At 42.9% G+C, this 23,020-nt stretch overlaps 1 protein-coding gene across 1 annotated transcript; it reads left to right on the forward strand.

Moving 5' to 3' along the window:
- Positions 1 to 738: 738 nt before the first annotated feature.
- On the forward strand, positions 739 to 19,519 carry efemp2a (EGF containing fibulin extracellular matrix protein 2a). Its single transcript, XM_083914727.1, has 11 exons — positions 739 to 865; positions 7,695 to 7,908; positions 8,512 to 8,560; positions 8,721 to 8,906; positions 9,431 to 9,553; positions 12,235 to 12,351; positions 13,821 to 13,940; positions 14,028 to 14,147; positions 15,928 to 16,054; positions 16,541 to 16,736; positions 18,682 to 19,519. The coding sequence occupies exons 2-11, from the start codon at positions 7,807 to 7,809 to the stop codon at positions 18,853 to 18,855; spliced, it is 1,314 nt and encodes a 437-aa protein (XP_083770853.1). The 5' UTR covers positions 739 to 865; positions 7,695 to 7,806; the 3' UTR covers positions 18,856 to 19,519.
- Positions 19,520 to 23,020: the final 3,501 nt, after the last annotated feature.

Consider the following 23,020-nt stretch of genomic DNA (forward strand, 5'->3'; position numbering starts at 1 on the left):
GAAATGATTGTGCAGTAATGGCTTAGTCATGTATAAGCAGAGCAGCAAAGCTGGTCAAGAATAATGATAGTATTTTATTTTAGCCTCCAAAGTGGCAGCAGTTTATTCTGAGAAATACGCTGACAATTTTTTCCGAATAGGTCTCTCTCTCTCTCTCTCTCTCTCTCTCTCCCACTCTCTAATTTTTGTCCACATTCCATTAACTTCTCTCTCCCCGGCTATAAATATCCCACATGTCAGATTGGACGAGAGCGAGGGCTTTAGTCGCTTTATGGAAAAAAAAAAGGGGGGGGGGGTGAAAGATGGAGGAGGTATAGATAGATGGGGGGTAAATGGGGAAAAAGGAGGGAGGAAAGGGAGGGTGAGTTTGGGTTTTTTTTTGCGGGGGTTTAGTTTTAAATGAAACCAGGTGTGTTGTGGGACTCGTAAGAGGGGGCATTGGGTAAGAAGATGGGGGGGCAAGTGTGTGAATCTGTGAGTTGTTGTTCCGCCTGCGATTTGGACAGATTTCGCTATTTGGGCCGCAGACCAGGAATTTGCATCCTGGGGGGTCAGGGAGAGGGGGTTTGGAGAGGGGAGGATGGCAGTGCAGGGGGCCAGATGGGGGAGGAGGTGTGTGTGTGTCGAGGGGGTAAGAATGGGCTGTCCCTCCCTCTCTCTCTCCTCTCCGTCTCTCGCTCTCTCTCCCTCCCTTTGCATGTGTTCAGCTGCTCCAGCTGTCGGTCTCCCCACTCACTCTCTCAGGGTCATACAGGCAGGAGTTTAAGGGACCACTTCTGTACGCCAGCTCAGCCGGGACGACCGCAGCCAGCGAGGACGACACACCGGGCAGAGGGAGAAGACCCATCTGAAACAAGATCCATCTGTGAGTTCCCCCTCTGCCTTTCTTTAATGTCTAACATCTGTGTAAGAAGAGATATGTGTCCAAAAGAAAAAGAAGAACCGGTGGAAGACTGATCATGATTGTGAGAGTTTTTAAGGAGAGGTATCGGAGGTGAGACGTACCTCTCACCCACTTTTCTGGTTCAGGCCATACACGTCACAGCTGCACCACTGCTCTGCTCTTTCAGCTACACTTTGCTTCCTACCAGAGCCAAGATCATGTGGCTCACAGTCTGTGTAGTTTGCTTCTTGGCTCTGAGTTTCAGAGACTGTAATAAGGGGATAGACGGGAACAGATTCAATGAGTCACAGGGCATGTATCGTACCGTATGTTGCAAAAGCTCTTCCACCTCATCCCTCTTGTACAACACTTAAAGGTCAGTGTCACAATCTCGGTTTAGTCACTCGGGTTGGGAGCTACATCGAGACCATTTTAACTTCTGAGGGAAAGCAGCAACTCCTATTGACCAAGCAGAGGAAGGAACAGGTGGCAGCTACAGGGACACACACACAAAGCACTCTGGATAACATCACAGACAGTGAGGGATGCTGCCTTACTTCTATTTGACAGGTATTTTATCACTGTTTATACAGTGCGCTCTAATAGTTAACATGTGACAGCTCCACCGTCACTGTGATGACTCAGGTGGGATTATAAAGGCAACAGGAAGGAAGCCCTGTTCCCCTGAGAGCGGCCCATCATCTCGTGCCACATTTTATGCGTACACTAATACATCACAGCCCTTTTTAAAACCCTTTAAACTGGGAGACAGAGCAGCATCAACTGGGGAACAGAACCGCCCCGCAGGGATTCATTACAGTTACAGCGTGTGAATTTCTCCTGCAGGCCACCATCCATCACTGACTGTGAGGTATCCCAGAACAACAGTTAGGCTCTGTGTGTGTGTGTGATAATGACCCCCTTGGTTGAGGATTTGCAGGTTCACTGCCACAGCGGTAACAAAGCGCAGCCTGAGCCCAACGGGCCACCGTGTTCTCAGGCTGCTCCACGCACAACCGAGCAGAACAACACAAAGTTAGCCGTGTATACACTACAACGCATGATGACCATCCTGCTGTTTAGTGTTACTGTTCAGTGTGTGAGTGTGTGTGTGTGTGTGTGTGTGTGTGTGTGTGTGTGTGTGTGTGTGTGTGTGTGTGTGTGTGGTCCCCATGTGGTCACTTTTATAAGCCGCCTGACATCTTGCTTGTTAAATTGTGAGAGTGTGAATTTGGAAAATGGTCAGCCTGCTGTTACTGAGGTTAAGACAAATGGTCATTATATCAGAGGTATTGTGGATGCGGATCACAACAGGTGTTGGAGCAGTAATAGTCTGACATTTCTACTCTTATGCTATTTCTAACAAAAAACAAATTCCCTGGGTCCAAGGCGATGTCTTCAAACGTCTTGTTTTGTCTAATCTGACTCGCCGCATGTAGAGTGCTGGGATAAAGCCTGACATCTCAAACTGGATGTCAGGCCCTTTGCACTATTTTTTAAGGGCGCCATTGCTGCATTCTGGGCTTAGCTCCACCCAAGAAGATTGTGATTGGTTTAAATCATGTGTGTCAAACTGATCCAGTAAAGGCCCTTGTGGCTGCAGGTTTTCATTCCAACCAATCAAAAACACACCTGGTCCAACAAATCAACTGTGTGAAGACAGTTCAGGTGATTGAGTAAGTCGAGTCAGGTGTGTTCTTGCTTGGTTGGAATGAAAACCTGCAGCCACACGGCCCTTTACTGGATCAGTTTGACACCCCTGGTTTAAATGAATGTAATAAGGCCAGAGCGTTTTATTCTCTCTATCCCAGAATGATCAGTCAGTGAGGCCCGACCATTACTCCAGCACTGACACAGCCCAGCGGAAAGAGATCTGGCTCTGGGAGACTGTTTTGTCTGAAAGCAGCCTGAACCCCAAACATATTTCATTTGCTCTCATTTATAACAAGAAAAAAGCAGCAAATCCTCATATTTGTGAAGCTCGAACCAACAAACTTGTCGCATTTTTGATTAATTGAAAATGAGAAACGCTTAATCAGATCGTTACTGATTAATTCTCACCAGGACGCGGTGTCACAGTCAACCTGTTTTTCTCTCTACGTCAGTTCAAACCCAGACGATGAATTCCTGCACTCGGGTCACATTCTCTGGCGTCCTCCTCCACAATGAGGGGAGATGAGAGGTTAGGGGAGCAGTGGCTGGAGGTTTGGCACCAGCTATCCTCTTATATGAACCATGGGGGGTTTCCCAGAACCTGATACTCTGGGAACTACTGCCGTGGCAGGGCATCCCAGCTGGGAACTGGCGCCCACATCCTTGCCACGGGCATTCCAGAGGTCCACCGCCAGTTCATCTCCTGCGGCATCAGGGCAACACCCATGAATCCCTGCTGCCCACTTTCAGTAGCCAGTGAGTGACTGGACCCTGGACTGATGGTCAGTTTGTTTTTGGGTGGTTTTGGGTCACATTCTTGCTGGTTGTAAGTGTCCGCTCGGCCAATTCAGAGAGGTCACGTACTGCGGCTGTCTGATTGCACAGTGGTATGTGTTACCGTCTGTGCTTACAGGGTGAGGGTATGTTTTGCTGCTTTTTACCACGTAAAGGTCACAAATGGCCGGTGATGTCACCCATCAAGTATTTGAGTGTGTCCACGTCACCCTGCGGCCTTCTGTTTATCTCAACATGAAATACAACAATAAGCAAAGCCAGCAAATGTGGCCTCTGGTTTACATCCGAGCCTGTGTCTGTGCACGTAGACAGCCCGTGATTATAACTTTCCTGCCATGTATTTGAGCTGGAGCTCGCTGACATTGCTCACAACAATCAATTGGTCTGTTTTTTACCGTGCAGGAGCTGGAACAGGTGATTTGTTTATGTTAAGAGTCAGCTTAAACACTTGTGTGTGTCTGCTGGGAGCTCCAGTCCACTCAGCAAACATAATACACTATGATTCCACCTCAAAATACTGGACAGTGTACATAGACACAGATCCTTTTCTTACGTAAAAGTAGCAAAACCACAGTCTAAAAATACCCCACTGCAAATAAGCCCTGCATTCAAACGTCTGCTTGACTTCTACATAAGTAGTACCAGCAACTCATTCAAAGTGAAAATACTCATTATGTCTAATGGCTCCTTTCAATATAGACTTTCAAAATGTTAACGGACCGAATGGATCAAATTCTGACATTAACAACCTGACTGGTACTAACAGGGTCATCTCTATGTTCCAAAGGGCCTAGCCATGTGTTGAGTTTTGAGCACGTGTCTCTTTATAAGAGAAAGGTGAGAGCTGTCGTCAAAGTTAAAATAGCAAAACAAAACAAAAACTAAGGGAGATGGACGTTTAAAAATGCACTTTGAATGGTAAAAATCTGTTCAGCCACTGTGGGGAAATCAATGTCAAGTCAAGAAAACTATCTTGCCCTCAAATTGGGTGGCATAGTGGGTGATTTTAACATAATGACCCAGGGAAACACATCTGACATAGTACAAACATGGATAAAATCATTTGAAATGTCTCCTTAATGTGTCATATGAAGAGGTTATTAAGCTGGTAACTCAGGACCCTGTGAGCATGGGTATGCTCCCACACCAACTTGAGTTGTCAGATAAATGTAGTATATTTCTGTTGAAAACAGCAAACTCCAGAAGAAGAAAGGGCCAGAGCACATGGATAAATGTTCAAACAGACACATTTCAACTCAACTGTCTTCATTTGAGTAAAAAAAACATTTCCCTAAGCTAACTAGTATGCTAACAACGTGCTAACGGGGTCATCCCTATGTTCCCCGGTCACATAAGCCTCTGCCTTCGCTGATGTAATTCAGCATTTTGTTAGGGTTAGGGTTCACGGTTAGGGGCAGGGTCAGGGGGTAGAGTTAGGGTCTCCGTAGACCTCTTTTCCGGGAAGTTCGGTACTGATTGTGGAAAAGAATAATAGACTGAAAACATATTTGCTGTTCCCCGGTCACAAACAAAGTGGCGCGTACGCTCCCGTTTAAACCACCTAGCATGCTAGTTAGCACTGGGAGTGTACCTGTGATCCCCAGGTCCTATGTTCCCTGGTCTGTTATTTTTTCCATAATCAGTGCCGAAGGGCCGAATAACCGTAACCTCTAACCCTAACAAAATGCTGAATTAAATTTGAGAAGGCAGAAGCTTATGTTACCGGGGAACAAAGGACCCAGGGAACATAAGGATGACCTCGTTTAAACATGCTTGTTTGGTCTAGTTGGCTAAGGGAGTATGCATGCTAGCTAAGAACAGTGTTAGCATAGTATTTAGCTTGACAGGATAGTTAGTTTAACAGTTTGTTTGGTTTATTTGGAGGCTTAAGAGGTATTTTGATCCCATGCCCTTTAATTTGGTCAGACAGGTCAAGGAAATAAATCCAGAAAAGTTTCTCTTACCAGAGGGTTGCTAAGTAAGTAGCTATGTGTAAGACTGGTGGTTGGACTACTGAGCCACTGTAGTTTAACCTGAGCAGATACAACAGGGTTCAGTAGATTTGTGAAGACTTAGCCTGATGCCCACCTGAGGCCTAGCAGGCAAACTTACCTGACTCCAAGTCAAGTCCATGACCGGGTCCAGTCGAAACCAAATCAAGACCAAATCCAGAGCAAATCGAGTCCTGTTCAAGACCATAATAGGTAATATGTCTTTCCAATGCTAATACAGTGATTAAGGAGTTCGGATGGATCTATAAACAACATTGATCTATCTTCTTATATCAAACTAATCAACGTTGGGAGAAAATATTAATTATAGATGCATGCAAATGTCATCACGACTCTGGTTTGACGTTCAGAAACCTTCAGTGTCTGAATGGCTCGCATGTGAGGGGGCTCCACATGTCTCGAGGTTAAGGTAAAATAGTCCTGATTACACGTTATTCTGGCTGAATTTATGGTTTCTGTAAGTTTTTGGTATGACTGTGCTCATGCAAACCTGCCGCACCAAGAACAAGGGCACCCTCGCTGCATCCAGGGCGAGACCATTGTTGTTGTTTTACATAAATTATTCACACCAGAATGTTAACGGGTGCAGCCAGACCACACTCCACCACTGAAGTGTGGTCTGACGATGCAAACTGGGTTCGGTTAACTTATATATTCATGTCAGGACAACTGAGGCTCATTGAGTTATTATTCTATTCATCTAAGTGAGGTATGTACACGTTTGTGACCAAGTTTTTCTATATCACATAGAATTTAGGCAAATATTGGTACAACTGATCTCGAATCAGCACACGGGAAGAACTTGGTTCTTAACAGTCGAGTCCAACGAGGTTTGAGACCGGACAAGACGAGCTGTGCAAAACTTCAGACCTGTTTCAAGTGCCGCAATCCTGGGGTGTCTTATTTTTCTTATTGAATTATTTCTTATTTGTCTTATTTCCATTGTTTTTTTTCTATCTCATTGTTGTGTTCTCATTTTACTTCACTGTTTTTTACTAATTATATTTACCTTCTGACTTATATATGTAGGAAATTTGCTCTCGGCGCTTTTACATTTTTCATTATTTGTTTTTATTTCATGCTTTTATTTCATGGATTGCAGCAGTTTGTCGATTCTAATCTGTTCCTTGTTTATGTTTTATGTCTCGATTTGATTTTTCAAATTATGATGGATGTTTGGACTCTCGGCTGCAAGACTAGTTTACCCTTGGGTATCAATAAAGTAACCCGAAACCTGACTATATGGGATTTTAAAAAACAATTTTAGATGGTTCATAGTTCACAGATGACAGATATGGTGAAATTTTGATCTAGAATTAAAATAGACCTTTTCTATCTGGACGGAAAGGTGGTCAGAAGGCTGCTCTCCTAAACACATAACTTTAAAGAATAATATTTAACATTATTATACATTATATATACAATGTATTACATTGTCATAACTAAATAAAGATCACACTGTATGTTCAGTATGAATCTATTGCTGACAAAACTACGTAATGACACCATTTCTACATCACCCCAAGGATCATTTTCTGCATTTTATGATCTGTAAAAATGTTCACATCGACGCATATCGGGCGACGTAGACCCTGATTTCGATATATCAGGCTTGCTTTGATCGAAACGCCATTTTAACGTGAATACTGGGCTTCTTTAAAAAAACTCCCTGCCCTCTGAAACCTCTCTGAAATGTAGTGGAGTAGACGTAGCACCTAAAAATATGTGTAGTGCTTGAGTTACTTTCCACCAATGACAAAGACAGATGCCCTCTTCCATAACAGAGACACAACACAGTATCTGCAGAGGAGGAAAGTTCACTTGGATTTCAGCTCACAGACAGAAGCAGCTGAGCAGGAGATGCCGTTATGAAATATGCAACTAATAGCCAGGATTTATGTGCTCCCACTGACGCTGCTCTGGTAACACTGAACCTCTGGAGGAGACGATCATTCCAGCGAGTTGTAGTCTGCCAGCCTGCAGACACAGTGTGTCTTCTGTGAGCAGCTAATACCAAAGCATTTCTGTGATGTTGACTTTGTTATTTTCAGCTGAAGGATGGAGCACGTCACGGTGTTTATGTTTTTACCTGGCACAGTGATTCACTCCATTTATTCCTGCTGCGATCAAGGGGGAACTGTTTGGTCCAAGACGCAAACTGTTTGTGTTCTGACTACTTAAAAAACCAGCTCCAGTGCTTTTTTGAGTTGATTTATCCATTTCATCTGTGGGAACAGCTCACAGCACCAGTGTGTTTTAAGACTGAACCAAACCTATTTGTGATTTCGAAGTTTCTAATGTTGATTTTTTGTTGTTGTCTCTCTCTCTTTCTGTCTCCCTCTCAAACACAGATACCACCTCTTGGCTGCCGCTCTCATCTGTAAACCAGAGATACCTGTGTGACAGCAGTGTGCATGTTTTACGCGTGTTCCCGTCCCGTCTCCCTCAAATTAGCGCATTAGTATGCAGGGTGCTTGTGTGTCAATCTTGTGCGTGTGCATATGTGTGTCTGTGCTCCTCCGCAGTGCTATTTCACAGCCACCTACAGAAAGTGACATCTACACGGTGAGGATGGTAGAATCTCTCAGCTTCTCCTTTGCACTCTTACTCCTTTTCCTTTCTTTGCATCTTCCTTTCCCCCCAACGACACCTTTTTGTGTTGAAATGTTGACCCCTTTCTTCTCTCTCAGCTCCATTTCTTACTTCCTCCTTCTTCTTGTTTAATATTCCACAGCCGTTTTCCCTTTCCAGCATTTTATAGTAGTCGAAGCTGGTGGTAAATTTAGCTTTAATTCCATGTTTCTTTTAGACCTTACTTCTTCTTTCCACGCTGCTCACAGCAACGTATTTTTTTCCAGAATGATAATGACCCTTTTTTCCAAACAGTGGCCTTAATTTCTTTGTTTTTGGAGTGACATTTGGCTTAAGGAAAGTAGTTTTAAATGTCACAAATCCTTTTAACAGCAGCAGACTTCTTGCCTTTTTGGCCCAGCACTCCTACACGAAAACACAGGAAACAAGTTTCTCTATCCTCTCCTTCTTCTTCTTCTTCTGGGGTTTTATTATGTATTATGAATATATTATGCAACTGCTTGGCTCAGAGGGCCTGTTCACATCCTTCTTTCCGTCATTTTCTCACTCTCTTTCTGTCTCTGGTGCTCTTTATAGGAATGCACAGATGGGTATCACTGGGACCATCAGACTGAGCACTGCAAAGGTAAAGCACTCTTTTACCTGCATTTGTTCCATCTCACCGCCTAATTCTTATGTGCAGTGTCAGCTGTGATCGTCCTGTTGCTCTTCATGCTCTGTCCTTTTGTTGTGTTCCTAACAAGTGCAGTTAGCGCCTAAAGTTTTCTCTCTGCGTCTCCCATCAGACATAAACGAGTGCGAGACCATTCCAGATGCCTGCAAAGGGGAAATGAAGTGCTTTAACCACTACGGAGGTTACCTGTGCCTTCCCCGCTCTGCGTCAGTCATCCCGGCCCCAGAGCCCGCCATCACGCCCACCGAGACCAACCCCTGCCCTCTGGGCTACGAGCCGCAGGGAGACAGCTGTGTGGGTGGGTGTCTGGTTTGTAGGTTTGTAGGTCTGGGGGGGTTGGAGGTGGACAGGTGGCCACAGGACGAGAGATCATTAAGCATGTTTGTGTATGTGTGATTGTGTAAATTTATTGTCGGCCTCGCCACAGATTGCGTGGGACAGGTGGCCGTAGCAGGTGTTGGGACCGGAGGGTACGTGTTGGTGCAGACTGTGTGGGTGTGAGTGAGTATGAGTCCGCGGGGGGCAGAGAGACAGTGAAGGAATTTGGAAGATTTCACACGAGGACAGCTGCTGTGTTTTAAGAATCTGACTTGCAGCGTGAAACCTACTCGTGCTGGAGGACAGCGAGGTGTTCATCTGGGACAGCAAACATGACTCAACACGATGTGATATTCTCAGCTGTCGGGTGCAAACGAGGGGAACAGAGTCACCATCGTCTGCCCTCCAACAGTCACGCCGTGGCCTTCAGGCTTGATGAATGATGCTGTGTTTGCTCACAATAACCACATTTTTCTCCCTGTTTCACTTCGCCCACAAACACAGATATCAATGAGTGTGAGCGAGACGAACATGACTGCCAGCCCAGCCAGCAGTGTGTGAACACACTGGGTGCTTTCACCTGTCAGTGCCCGGATGGTTACCGCAAGGTCGGCACAGAGTGCATTGGTGAGATAATCTGACCTTTAACTGGTGAAGTCAAACAGGATGAAACATGACAATTCATTAGTGTTTTTTGGCTCCATGGCTTCTGGGAAAGTAAGTTATAGCTGCAAGAGTGACCTTAAAGGAATGGTTGAGATTTTTTGAAGTGAGTTTGTATGAAGTACAGACTTACCCATAGTGTGTTACCTACAGTAGGTGGCAATCAGCACGCCCCCAGTGTCGAGAAGCAGGCAGAAGTCCTGGCACGGTCGCTAAGCAATGTACTACTGCGGAGGCTTTCCTAAAAAAACAAAAAAATCAATATCACTTTAACTGTTTGCTCTATTTATAATATTTCACTGCTTTACCTTGCCATCAAAAAGCCCTGTTTAACTTTACGTTGAGGGAACTGAAGCCGGGCATTTGTCCGCGCAGAACACAGGAGTTGCTGGTCTTCTGCTGCCTCAATCGGTTGGGTTGTTTGCGTTATTGTGTTACTTTGGTGTTTTAAAAGGGTTAGCAACTAACAATGGTCCAGCAGATGTTAGAAAACGTGTCTTTTCCGTACTCTTTGCTGGAACAGAAGTGTAAAAATGTCAAACGGCAGAGGTTTAAAGACCAGTTCCTGCAGAAGTGGCACTATGAGCCGCAGATTATGCCCTCACGTTATCTCTAAATGCAGATTCTGCACGTGAATGAAGAATCTGTAGGCAACAGGACAGGTGCGGGTTGCAGCAATGGTCTGGTTTGCATTTGTAGTCAGAGTAGTACTGACCGGTTTCAACAAGCTTTGGTCACATGCAGCTAAACAGTCCCTCTGGAGAGCAAAAGAGGTGAAACACATCGGTTGTCATGCAATCACAGAACAGTTAGCTTATCATTTGCTTTTTGTTATATGACCGTAAACTATGACTGCTGCTGGGAAGAGGAAGTCTTGGCCCGGATATCCACTGGCTACACCGGAAAGCCTGAAATGTTAGCCTTTGCCCCAGAGGCTCAGACAGGTAGCTGATGGGTTCCCAGATTGGCCTTTTAAATTCGAAAAGTATCTACTTTGTGAAAACAAGAGGGAATGTCCAGGAAATTTGTAACCTTGGAGTTTCTAATAACGGGATTCCTAGAATAACGCAAAGACACAAACGTTCTGGAAAGGAACCAAAGGTTTTTTTAATCTTTGAATGAACAACAACTGTCCGGGGGACGAATACCACGTTTTATTTGAATGCAAAAATAGAAGTGTTGTGGAGAACAGAGAGAAATAACACTAACTTGAACGGGGTTTCAATTATTTAATCGTGCGACACTTCTTGCTAAATGTTATTGGACCGAATGAATCAAAGTCTGACATGAGTTATTTCATGATGGTCAGGGGACTGGGCTCGACAGTAACAGCTGCCTTTCTGAAAATATACAGTTTTCAACATATTTAAAACAGGGACTGCAAACATCAAAATATGCACCTCAAAATAAACTTAAAGTTTATAAAGTTTTGTTGCATTAGTGATATTTAAATGCTGTTACAGTCAGATCTGAAACAGACAGTGTGTCGGTGAGTTTACTCGCGGGGGATCAAGCATCTGTTGCAAAGACGGTGGCAAAGCAAATGAAGTTGTTTGACTGTGGGGTGAAAAGTTTGACTACCCCGTCAACATCGCAAACGAATGTGCAAATCGATTGAACTGACAAAGAACCCGATGAACCTGAACCAAAAACAAAAAAGGACATTTGTGAATTCTGCAAAAAGTATCAGATAAAACACAAACGGTTACTGTCATAAAGTTCGATGTCACATTTTCATTAACGCGTAACTGCAAAGTATTGCAATCACTCAAAATATAAAGTGATTAAATATGGCAACAAGAAGATGATGCCTACTTTTAAAGTTGGTTTTGGCACCTGGAATGAATCAGCTTGCGTTAAAGATTAATTCTGGCTCTTTAGCTTTGTACCCCTGTTGTATGTTTTGTACTCCGTACCTTAATGTGTTCTGTAGTAAATCAAGAAGTCTGACAATATTTAAAATAGAGCTTACACTTACACTGATATTGATCTTTTCTAGGCCTTTTTTAAGGTGTCTAAAATATCTTCAAAGCAATTTCAGTCAAAAGCAACTGGACAGATTATTTGTCTAGGAAGACGTTTCACCTCTCATCCAAGAGGCTTCATCAGTTCATGTACGCATCTGACCAGGCTGGGACTGGACCAGGACCAGGACCAGGCTGGGACTGGTCCAACTAACTGGTGTGGAGATCCAGGTATTTACCTCTCACAAGGCCGATGATGTCAATGGGAACCTATAATACCTGGATGTCCACACCAGTTAGTTTGACCAGTCCCAGCCTGGTCCTGGTCCTGGTCCTGGTCCAGTCCCAGTCTGGTCAGATGCGTACATGAACTGATGAAGACTCTTGGATGAGAGGTGAAACGTCTTCCTAGACAAATAACTAAGTCCAGTTGCTTTTGGCTGAAATTGCTTTGAGGATAACGACGACCTGGACGAATGAGAACATTCACAGGGTGTCTAAAATACATTTATCTGCTGCACTGGTCCACAGTAGTGCATTTCTTTCTTCTACCATCTATCCATCCATCCATCTACTGTAGGTAACTCACTGATGGATAAGTACCTCATACAAACTCTCCCTTTAATACCCTTTAGGAATGTGAATATCCGTCCTCTGACTCTCTTTCTCTCTCTCTCGCAGACATCGATGAGTGCAGGTACAGGTACTGCCAACATCGCTGCGTTAATGTCCCCGGCTCCTTCTCCTGTCAGTGTGAACCTGGTTTCCAGCTGGCAGGAAACAACCGATCCTGCATTGGTGAGTGACGCCCTCTGCGACCGATTATGAGGCCCACAACAGTCCGAGCCAATGTTTTCACTGGAATCAGGCAAAAGGACTGCGCAGGGTAGCGACAGCCTCCAGTCATGATCTTTGACATTTGGCTTTACAGACTTGACGCAGTAGGTCAAAAGCAAAAGAAACGCCGGTGAGACATCGTCTTGAAGCTCTCCTCTCGTTGTCCTGAGACAATAGGAACGCTCTCTCTCCCTGAAATGACCTGTGATTGGCTAAAGTCTCCTGTCACGGGCTAGATTTTCTAAAGCCTGTAAACACAGCCAAGAGGAGGCGCAACAATGCCAACAAATAAACTGCCTACTCCAGCTTTAAAACCTGGTTTCAAAAGGGGAACTCCACTGACTTGACACTTCAAAGTCTGTTTACAGGTCTCGAGGAGTACTAATGCATATGTGAAAAGGGTTGTATAAAGCCTTTTGTGGCTCCAGAGGGAGCTGTGTGAAATATAATAAACTGCCTCAATGAGTCAGCGTCGGTTTAAAGGAAGACAGAAAGAAATGAAAGAAAATCTGGAGTGTGGAGTTAGAAAGAAGTGAACTCCCCAGACCTCTGTTGCCTGCTCCTCCTCTCTGCTGGAGGCGAGCAGCACGAGGATACATCAGCAGCTACCAGAACAGAAGGTTGGCGGCCGCAGTGCATTATGGGTAATGTAGGCGTTTTTAGCAAGGAAGAAAAAGGTGTGGGATAAAAAAGATGATATCTCTGGTTCTGCTGCACCGATTTTTATCTTTTTAAAACTGTCCATTTTTACAGTGGTGCAAAGCTAAACCAGTCCACTTATAAGGCAAGGCAAGGCAACTTTATTTGTATAGCACTTTTCATACACAAGGCAGACTCAAAGTGCTTCACAGCACAACATGTCATGAATTAAAATGCATTACAGAAAGACAAAGAGAGATAATAATAAAAACAGTGCAGACGTTAAAAGTGCAAAGGTTTAGCAGAAAGCTAAGGTGAACATCAAAGTTTTCAGTCTAGTTTTAAATGTTGTCAGAGAGGGTGAAAGTCTCACATCTTCAGGAAGTTTATTCCAGCTGTTTGTTGCATAATGACTGAAAGACGCTTTCCCTTGATTTGAGTTTATAAGCATAAATCTTCATGACAAGGCCACGACTACACAGATAACAGAGTTAAGATTTACTGCCTCATCAACGGGAGTTTGATTACATGTGATCGACAGAGACCCGGGAACGCCAACGACAATCCCACAACTCTCATTACAAATTGATTAAATAGTGATAAATTGTAATTTGTAGAGTTAGTTTTCTGTTTTGCATGTTGATTTTGGACCCCGTCACTCACAGAAGTAAGCTGTTTGAGACAATGTTTCACTCTGACTTCTGATCCAGCAACTTTAAATGTTTTTTTGGGATGTGATGTGTGCTCTTTGACGCATTTAAGGTTTATCTATAAACCGCCCCTCGTTTCAGATGTGAATGAATGTGAGATGGGGGCTCCCTGCTCTCAGAGGTGTTACAACACGTACGGCACCTTCCTCTGTCGCTGTGACCAGGGCTACGAGCTGGGCCCCGATGGCTTCACTTGTAACGGTAAGAGACCCACTGAGCACGCAGCACCAACAGTTTCAGTCAATCTGCCGTCCTGTTTTATAAAAACCTGGACTTTTACCTCGACAGACATCGACGAGTGCAGCTACTCCAGTTACCTGTGTCAGTACCAGTGTGTCAACGAGCCAGGGAAGTTCTCCTGCGTGTGCCCAGAAGGATACCAGCTGCAGGGCACCAGGCTATGCCAGGGTAAGCATAACACCTTCCTCTCTGTGCGTTCAGGGTCACAAACGCTGCACTGAGTCAATACTTTGACAGCCGCTCTATTCTTGTCCTGTTCTCATTCAAGCCAGGTGTGAAAATGTTATACTTCAATTATACGTGTTCAAGAATGTGCTAAGTACACTTTTACTTTGTGCATTTTGTAAAAATCGCCTTCAAGTAAACCCCAGTGTGCTCAAGTTGTCTTTGAGTTCACTTTTCAGCAGGAAACTTGCCACTTTAAGTATTTGCAATGAGTTTAAAATATACTTACAGTATATTAAAGGCACTTTATGTAAAAGCATGAAAATAGTGTGTTTACAAAATGACTTGGAATTAAGTACTTTAAGTATCACTCTAAGCCTTCGCAGCTTAGTACACTCAATATAAAATACACCTTAATAAATCATAATAACAGTGTATTTACAAAAGGACTTAAGTATACTTTGTATCAGCACACTAAGTTTCCACTATAAGCCTTTACAGTTTATTATACTTTTTAAAAGTACACTTACAAGATACTTAGAGTAAAGTACACTTTTTTTATTATTACTCTGAAATACAGTTTACAATAAACTGATATTACAGTGCAATGTACACTTCCAATGAAGTTAAATTAAAGTACACCTTAATAAAGCATTATACAAATGTCTTATGAAAGGACTTTAAGTAATTAAGTAAATTAACTATACTGACTACATGTCCACTATAAGCCTTTGCAGCTAAGTACACTTTTAAAAGTACACTTACGGACAATTTACAAGACACTAAGAATAAAGTACATTTTTTATAAGTGCACTGTCTGAAATACAGCTTGAAATAAACTTATATTAAAGGCTCCTTTTGTAAGTATACTTAGATACACTTCTAATGATTACACAGCGTGAAATAAACTTATATTAAAGGCTCCTTTTGTAAGTATACTTAGATACACTTCTAATGATTACACAGCGTGAAATAAACTTTTATTAAAGGCACCTATACTAAAATACACGTCTAATTAAAATACACCTTAAAAAAGCATTATAATAGTGTATTTACAAAAGGACTTAATAAGTACACTTCCATAAGTACACTGTCTGAAATACAGCTTGAACTAAACTTATAATAGAGGCACCTTTTGTAAATATACTTAAATACACTTCTAATGATGTCAAATTAAAATACACCTTAATAAAGCATGATAATAGTGTATTTACAAAAGGACTTAATAAGTACACTTTCCATAAGTACACTAAGCTTCCACACGTACAACAGGCTTAGAAAAAAGTACACTTTTTATAAGTACACTGAAATACAGTACAGCTTAGAATAAACTTATATTACAGTGCACTTTTTGTTGTTAAATACACTTTCAATGAAGTTAAAGTACACTTTCGTAAAGCATACTAACAGATGAGAGTTCCCAAAAGTACACTAAATTTCCACTATGAGTCTTTGTAACTTAGTTTACTTTTTAAAAGTAAAGTTAGGTTCAACTTAAGCTCTTTTCACAAAACCGCTTCTAAGGCGGTGAGTTACTGTGCGCCGGTGTGAACGCAGCTTTACAGGACACTTAGAATGAAGTACACTTTTTATGAGTACACTGAAATACCTTTTCAAGTGTTTAAGAATTTATTTTTAGTAAATTTAAGTTGTACCTAACGTCATCTAATGTGAAGTACACCTTTTGTTTTTTAAAGTGTATGCTAAATATACTTTATATTAAGCACAAAAGGTAAAAGTATACTTCAAAAACCAAACCCCATGAGCTGTTTTTCTTCTGCAGATATAAATGAATGTGAAACGGGCGAACATCAGTGTACCGACACACAGACCTGCGTGAATATCCACGGACGATACCAGTGTGTGGACTCGAACCGCTGCCAGGAGCCTTACGTACAGGTGTCCGAGAAGTGAGTGGCACCTCGTGAAAGCTCGTGTGTGCGTTCACACACACCTTTTCCCAATTACTCAAATATGTGCTGGCCATCAGCGCAGAATATAATCAGCCCCTGTATTGAGTATGGCTCAAACTGCAAGATTACCCCAATTACTTTTTCCACGTTTGAGTCCAACTCTGCAACCTTTTCTTGTGAACGTGGTCCAGAGCAATAAGAAAACCATTACGCTGTTACAAGTGTTGGATTGGGAACAGGTGTGGGTCACTATTAACATCTCCCACATGATTTGGTATCATAAAATGTGTTTTTACAAAAACATGAGGGAAAAAATGGCTACTGTTCAATATTTGTTTAGAGTTTAGGACTTTTCCTTTCAGGGATGTTACTCCCTCTGCTGGCTGATTCATGAACTACTGTGAAGGTTTTCTGCACTAAATATGACTACAATTTACATTAAAGTGGACTTACTTCTGTTTGTGTGTGTGTGTGTGTGTCCAGCCGCTGTGTGTGTCCTGTCAACAAGCCCGTCTGTCGAGATCTGCCTTTCTCCATCGTCCACCGCTACATGAGCATCACCTCGGAGCGCTCCGTCCCCTCCGACATCTTCCAGATTCAGGCCACCAGCGTCTCTCCGGGAGCTTACAACACCTTCCGCATCCGCTCCGGAGACGAAAACGGAGACTTCTACATCAGGGTGAGAACAAAACACAAACCCGTGCTCACAGTGAGGACTTTAAAGTGCAATAAAGATCTTTTTAGGGTCTCATCATCTTAATCTGACTCACCCATCCCACACACACGGCGGCCTTTTTCCCACTTTGGATGCTGCTGAAAGTTCAAAGTGCTGTGACACAAAAGTACAGAACAGGGTCAGAATCAAAGTGTTTCTGCGGCACAAAATCATCCCATGGTCTTTTTCGGCACTTACAGTCATCAAAGAAGCCATCGAGACCACTAATTCTGCTCAAAATAACACCAGACCTCTGCAGCAGCATGAGAAGAGTCCTAACACATTAACCAAAGCATCAATGGGCTCCTTCCTCTTGGATTGACTTTGGTAATTGTCTTTAATGGACTTTACTATGAGAGAAGCTGGTACCGGGGCCATTAGATAAGTCTTTACAACACTCTGTTAATAAACTCCGGCTTCACTAACTACGTTGTTGGTGCTGTTGGAGGTTTGTTGTTATTTTGAGCAGTATTAGTGGTTGAAAAGACGTTTTAATGCCTTTGCCTTTGACGTTTTAATGCCTCTGCCCCGAGCTAATCGGTGTTAGCCGCGTCCGGATGTTAGAGACTCTCCCAGATTTTTCTGTTAATAGTTGTTACATGAAAAAAAACTGTCTCGATGGATTATTTGATGAATGTAAGTGCCGTAAGTAAGCGTGGTTTTCTGATTATGATTATGAAACAGACCATGGGATGATTTTACACTTTAGGAGAAAATAAGAGGAGGAAGATCATTTTATTTATTTAGCATTTTGAAAATAAAGTCGAAATGTCGAGAACTTTTTACTTTATTCTCAAAATAGAAAAAAAAAGAATCCTCCTCTTTTTTTTCTTCTTATGTCTGTTACTAAAACTGAAAATTTGACTTAATTCTCAACATTTGGACATTTTCAAATGCATTATCCTGAAGCTTAGCCCTAAAAATCTTCCGTACAAAACAGACTTGACAAAAAAACTGATTTTTGTCAAAAAAATATCGGGTCAGGTGAGCCCTTGATTATATTTAAAAAAAACCTAAAAACTAAAACTGCACATGGTGTCCTTTACGAAACACCTGGTTGTGAGCTTAGCTGCGTTTCCATCAAACACTTCATTGTATCTTTTGACCCCGACGTACCTGAACACCTGATCTGTTCTGTTTCCACCACAGACGGTGCTCTTGACTGTCGGTGCAGATATTAGACGATATTCTGAGAAACCAGCTGCAAAACCCTTTCATTCCTCACTGTTTCCTCTTTACCGATGATGCAGAGGAACATCTGCACCCACCAATGGACTAAAGTGTTTCTAGCTCCACCTTTTAGTGTCGGATCAGTGTGTTAGGAACCTCAACAGAAGGGGAGTAAAAAAAGAAATTGGTGCCGTCCACAACTTTTGACAATGGAAACACAAAAATATCCGTTCTAATGTTTAACAAACTGAACTGAACTGGACTTTAGAGGTGCTGGTAGACCGCGCTGCGCTGTTTCTGAGCTAAAGTACAGTAAAAACTGTCTGCATCTTTATGAATGAGCATATTTTCCAAAATGTCAAACTACGACTTTAAGTGCTAATAATAATAATATTAATAATAGTAATAACTTCATTTGTATAGCAACTTGAAAACCAGAAGTTTACAAAGTGCTTTGACATAACACAAACCAAAATAAACACATAAATACACTATAAAGAAAACAAAAAGTAGTAATACTAATAATAATAGCAAAAAAATTATATTTAAGCAGCATTAGAGGACAATTATTAGCTTATTAGTTAATTAATTTAAGGTGCTTCAAGAGCAAAGAGATGAGAGGATAAAAAGACGGCATCACAGGGAGGCAAATCCAAAAAAATGAGTTTTAAGAAGTGACTTAAAAGAGGACACAGACTCTAAAAAGTTTACTCAGTGATGTTGTTGTTTTCTTCTGCAGCAAATCAATAATATCAGCGCCATGCTGGTGCTGGCCCGCGCCGTGTCGGGGCCCAGAGAGTACACGTTGGACCTGGAGATGGTGTCAGTTAACCCTCTGCTCAGCTACCAGGGCAACTACCAGACCAGCTCCGCCCTCAGACTCTCCATCTACGTCGGGCCGTACACCTTTTAAAGAAGAAGAAGAAGAAGAAGAAGAGGAGGAGTGGAGGGACACAGAGAAAGGAGAGAGAGAGAGAGAGAGAGAGAGAGAGAGAGAGAGAGAGAGATGGGGAAGGAAAAAAGGAAGCTGTAAAACAAAGTTCAACCAGTCACTGTGATGTTACACTCTTTAGCTTTTTGTACTTCCAAAGAAAGCCACACATTTTTGTTTGAAACATTCAGTGTACAAATACGTTGTAGCAGTGATGTCAGCTTTAAAATGATTAGTTAACTCCTAGGATATCATGTTTACCGTCTTCTTTTTTTAAAACACCTACCCGACAGCATCACTCTGTGGTCAACATGTCTGCACATCTGTTCGGGGTGATACCAAATCTGTGTGACATATTTTCCGCCTGCCTTCAGGTGGAGTGATTCACGCCCGCGTCACTAGATTTCTTCACCAGTTTACATCCCTATCCTGGGCTCCCCTCCGTTTGTCACTTTATCCTGTTTCCTGTTGACAGTTGTGATTCAGTTAACCACTCAGATCAGACCTCAGCAGCTCCTCCCTCGCCCTCCACTGCTCGTTCCTATGTTTCGAGCTCTCCGTCACTGCCTTGTGTAGGTTTGTCACATTGCTGATCGTGTTTTTTTTTTGTCTAAGATTTAAACCCAAATAAAACGATACACCTTTTTGTCTCTGTGTCACAGTGAAAATAATTACAATGTCTTTCTTTTAATCTCATTCTCGATGTTCACTCGTTATAAGCTGAATATCTTTGGGATGTGATGTCTGATGTCATTCACAAGGAGAGAGGGAGGGGTAGGGGAATATGAACGATGAGTGAACTCAAGTGTTTAGTGGGTGATATACCCAAATGGGGAGTGCAAAGACTGGATAACTGCATGATGGGATGTGAGAACACTTCCTGACATGGGAAAAAGGAGGGCAGTGCAAAAGTGCATATGGAAGATAGATTAGCGTTATATGAGAAGCCTCCTCTTGAACTTATATCATAAACTTCAGATACATCCTTCTGAACTTGAATCAGACAAAGTCATATAGAAACTGCGAGCAAAGATTTATTTTATCATTCATTCATTCATTGGTCTTCAACCGCTTGTCCCTGTCTGGGTCGCGGGGGCTGGAGCCGATCCCAGCTGACATTGGGCGTGAGGCGGGGTCCACCCTGGACAGGATGCCAGTCTATCTAACTGTATACCTGCATGCAGCCAAAGCCTGCTAAAACATGATCGGTCATTACGACGCTTCTGCTGTCTGTTTCCTGCAGATTCTCTCATGTGCAAAATCTGTTTATAGTGATCAGGAATATGGTAACTACATTCTAGCATCTACCAAAAAAAACAACAACAAGAGTCCTAGAAATGCAATTCTGACACTTGCAGTAAAATGCTCCTCGCTTCAGCTGAAGGCCAAAGCATGTCCAGCTGGTTCACGGTTCACTTCACGGGTCATCTGGTTCACTGGACCTGTTTTACTAAAGAAAGATGGTGGGCATATGAAGTCGTGTGAGTGCAGGTAAGTCCACAGGGGGACTGGTGTTTGGCTGAGTTGACAGCGTGTTAGAGCGATGTCCTGCTTTACCTTTAGGATATATTGGTTTCTTTCCGTAACATCATCAGCTCACACCAACTGGTTAACAGCTCATATCGTCATGATTTCAAACGTTTCTGTCCAATCCTAAAATACAGACTCAAAATGCACAGACAGATAGATCACTGCCCATTCTCCCTTCTTCACCAAAAATCTAAATATGTTTCCTTTCTGCACCAGGATGAGGCAAAAGGAAATCTTGCATGTCTAAATTAGAGAGGAAAGTCAAAATGGCGTCAGTTTAGAAGAAGCCTGAAGCTCTGCAGCCTCCTGTTCTATTTTTATTGTCACAGCACTTCACTTGTGTGTTAACTGATTCTCCTGACCCACTAAAAAATAAGGAAAGAGAGGGGGGGAGAGGGGAAAGCCCTTATTTCACAGTCCACTGCTGTTTGCTCCGCCCAGTCCTACACACAAACACACCACACACACCTCCCATCTGTCCTCACTGGGGGGTGATGACTCACACACACAGCCCTGCTTATGTAATCGGAGCAGACGGTGTTCAGCCACCAGGGGGCAGCAGACCACACAGATCTCCTCCCACAGCAGCAGTCCAGGAATAGCAACAACCTGAGGAGAGAGTGTTGGTTTTATAACCTAATTGACTAGTGAGCCTACATTTTCTCCAGTTTTCCATGAACTCATACACCTGTGGGAGGAAAAAGTGAAGGCAACTTTGTCTACTTTTCACAAACGCTGAAGAACACGGCACAGACTTTTTTTCTGGCATAACTTGGCATCTTGTGATGATGGCGAACAAAGACGACAGCGCCTGGTGATGGTGTTAAAGAGTGCAGTAGGGTAGGAGGTGTGCGTATGTGTGTTCACATTAAGGGAGAGTAGTGGTACGAGTCCCCCGGCATTTCCGGTTGGCGTTCAGACAGAAAGAAAACCTGACGGGCCCCAATGGGTCAGAGGGTCAAGAAGGTTCGCAAAATCATCATAAATATACACAAGACGACCACAAAGAGCCACAAATATACACAAAAATTCCACAAAGAGACACAAAATGATCACAGAGAGACCTAAAATGACTCAAAATTACCACAGAGAGACACACAACAACCACAAAGAGCCAAAAAATTACCACAAATGTACATAATATTAGTACAAAAGACACTCAAAACGACCCCAGGGATTACAAACAGACCTAAAATGACTCAAAAAGAGCACAAGGAGACACTCAATGACCCCTAAGAGATGCAAAACAACCAAAGAGCCACAAATATACATAAAATGTCTACAAAGAGACACAAAATGATCACAAGGAGACCTAAAATGACTCAAAATTACCAAAAAGACACTCAAAATGATCTCAAAAAGACTCACAATGATCACAAAAAAACTAAAATGATCACAAAGAGACCTAAAATGACTCAAAATAAACACAAAGAGATGCAATATCACCACAAATATACACAAAACGACCACAAAGAGCCACAAATATACCAAAAATTTCTACAGACACAAAATGATCACAAAGAGACCTAAAATGACTCAAAATAAACACAAAGAAACAAACAACAACCACAAAATTACCACAAATGTACACAACTACAAAGACACTCAAAATGACCCCATAGACACTCACAAGGATTACAAACAGTCCTAAAATGACTCAAAAAGGCCACAAAGAGACACACAACGACCACTAAGACACTCAAAACAACCACAAAGAGACACAAAACAACCACAAAGAGACACAAAACAACAACAAAGAGACACAAAACAACTACAAATAGTCGCAAAACAACCAGGAGATGCAAAATGACATAAAAAAGACAATTGTACGGACAGTGTGTGTGTGTGTGTGTGTGTGTGTTTGTGTGTGTGTGTGTGTGTGTGTGTGTGTGTGTGCGTGTGTGTGTGTGTGTGCGTGTGTGTGTGTGTGTGCGTGTGTGTGTGTGTGTGTGTGTGTGTGTGTGTGTGTGTGTGTAGGTGTTTACATAGGCATGTGAGTGGCATTGCCCACACAGATGAGTGGGAGGAGTATTTGGGGTGACAGAGGGGAGTACTGGAGTGCCTGGGCCTCATTTCTTTTGGCACCTTTGCTGGAGCATGATCTCATTTCTGGGCAAGTCGTGCCCTGTAGGCCGCAGTGGGGGATGGCGTGGGACTGGAAGCAACGAAGGCCAGCGAGGGGCCAGAGTGCACTAGTACGCTCCAGTACGAAGGAACAAACATGGCGGACAGAAAAGACGCCTTTCCAAGTTGTGTAATCCGGTTTCGTCCCTCAGTTTGAGACCCAACGCCACGGCTGAGGAGCAATCTGTTCCCCAGGTCCGACGCTTTGATCTCCTCCTGTTGCATGACAAAAAGCCCTCGAGGCCTCGCCCCTCCACTACACCACAATGCAGGTATTATCCTTCTGAATGACAGAGCGAGGTGGAGGGTCATTTCCCTCCACCCACAGCCCCCGAGCACCAAGATTAGTTCATTAACGAAAAGAGCCGGCAGTGGAATCCGTACAGCCTCAATAACAGGCTGCACAACACAAAAGGCCCGGGTGTAAATTAGTGAGGGCATGAGGCAGGAAACGGCTCTCTGTTCTGGATATTTGCATACAGCATATACAGAT

The sequence above is a fragment of the Echiichthys vipera genome, assembly GCF_963691815.1.
Source record: "Echiichthys vipera genome assembly, chromosome: 6".
Lineage (NCBI taxonomy): Eukaryota > Metazoa > Chordata > Actinopteri > Perciformes > Trachinidae > Echiichthys > Echiichthys vipera.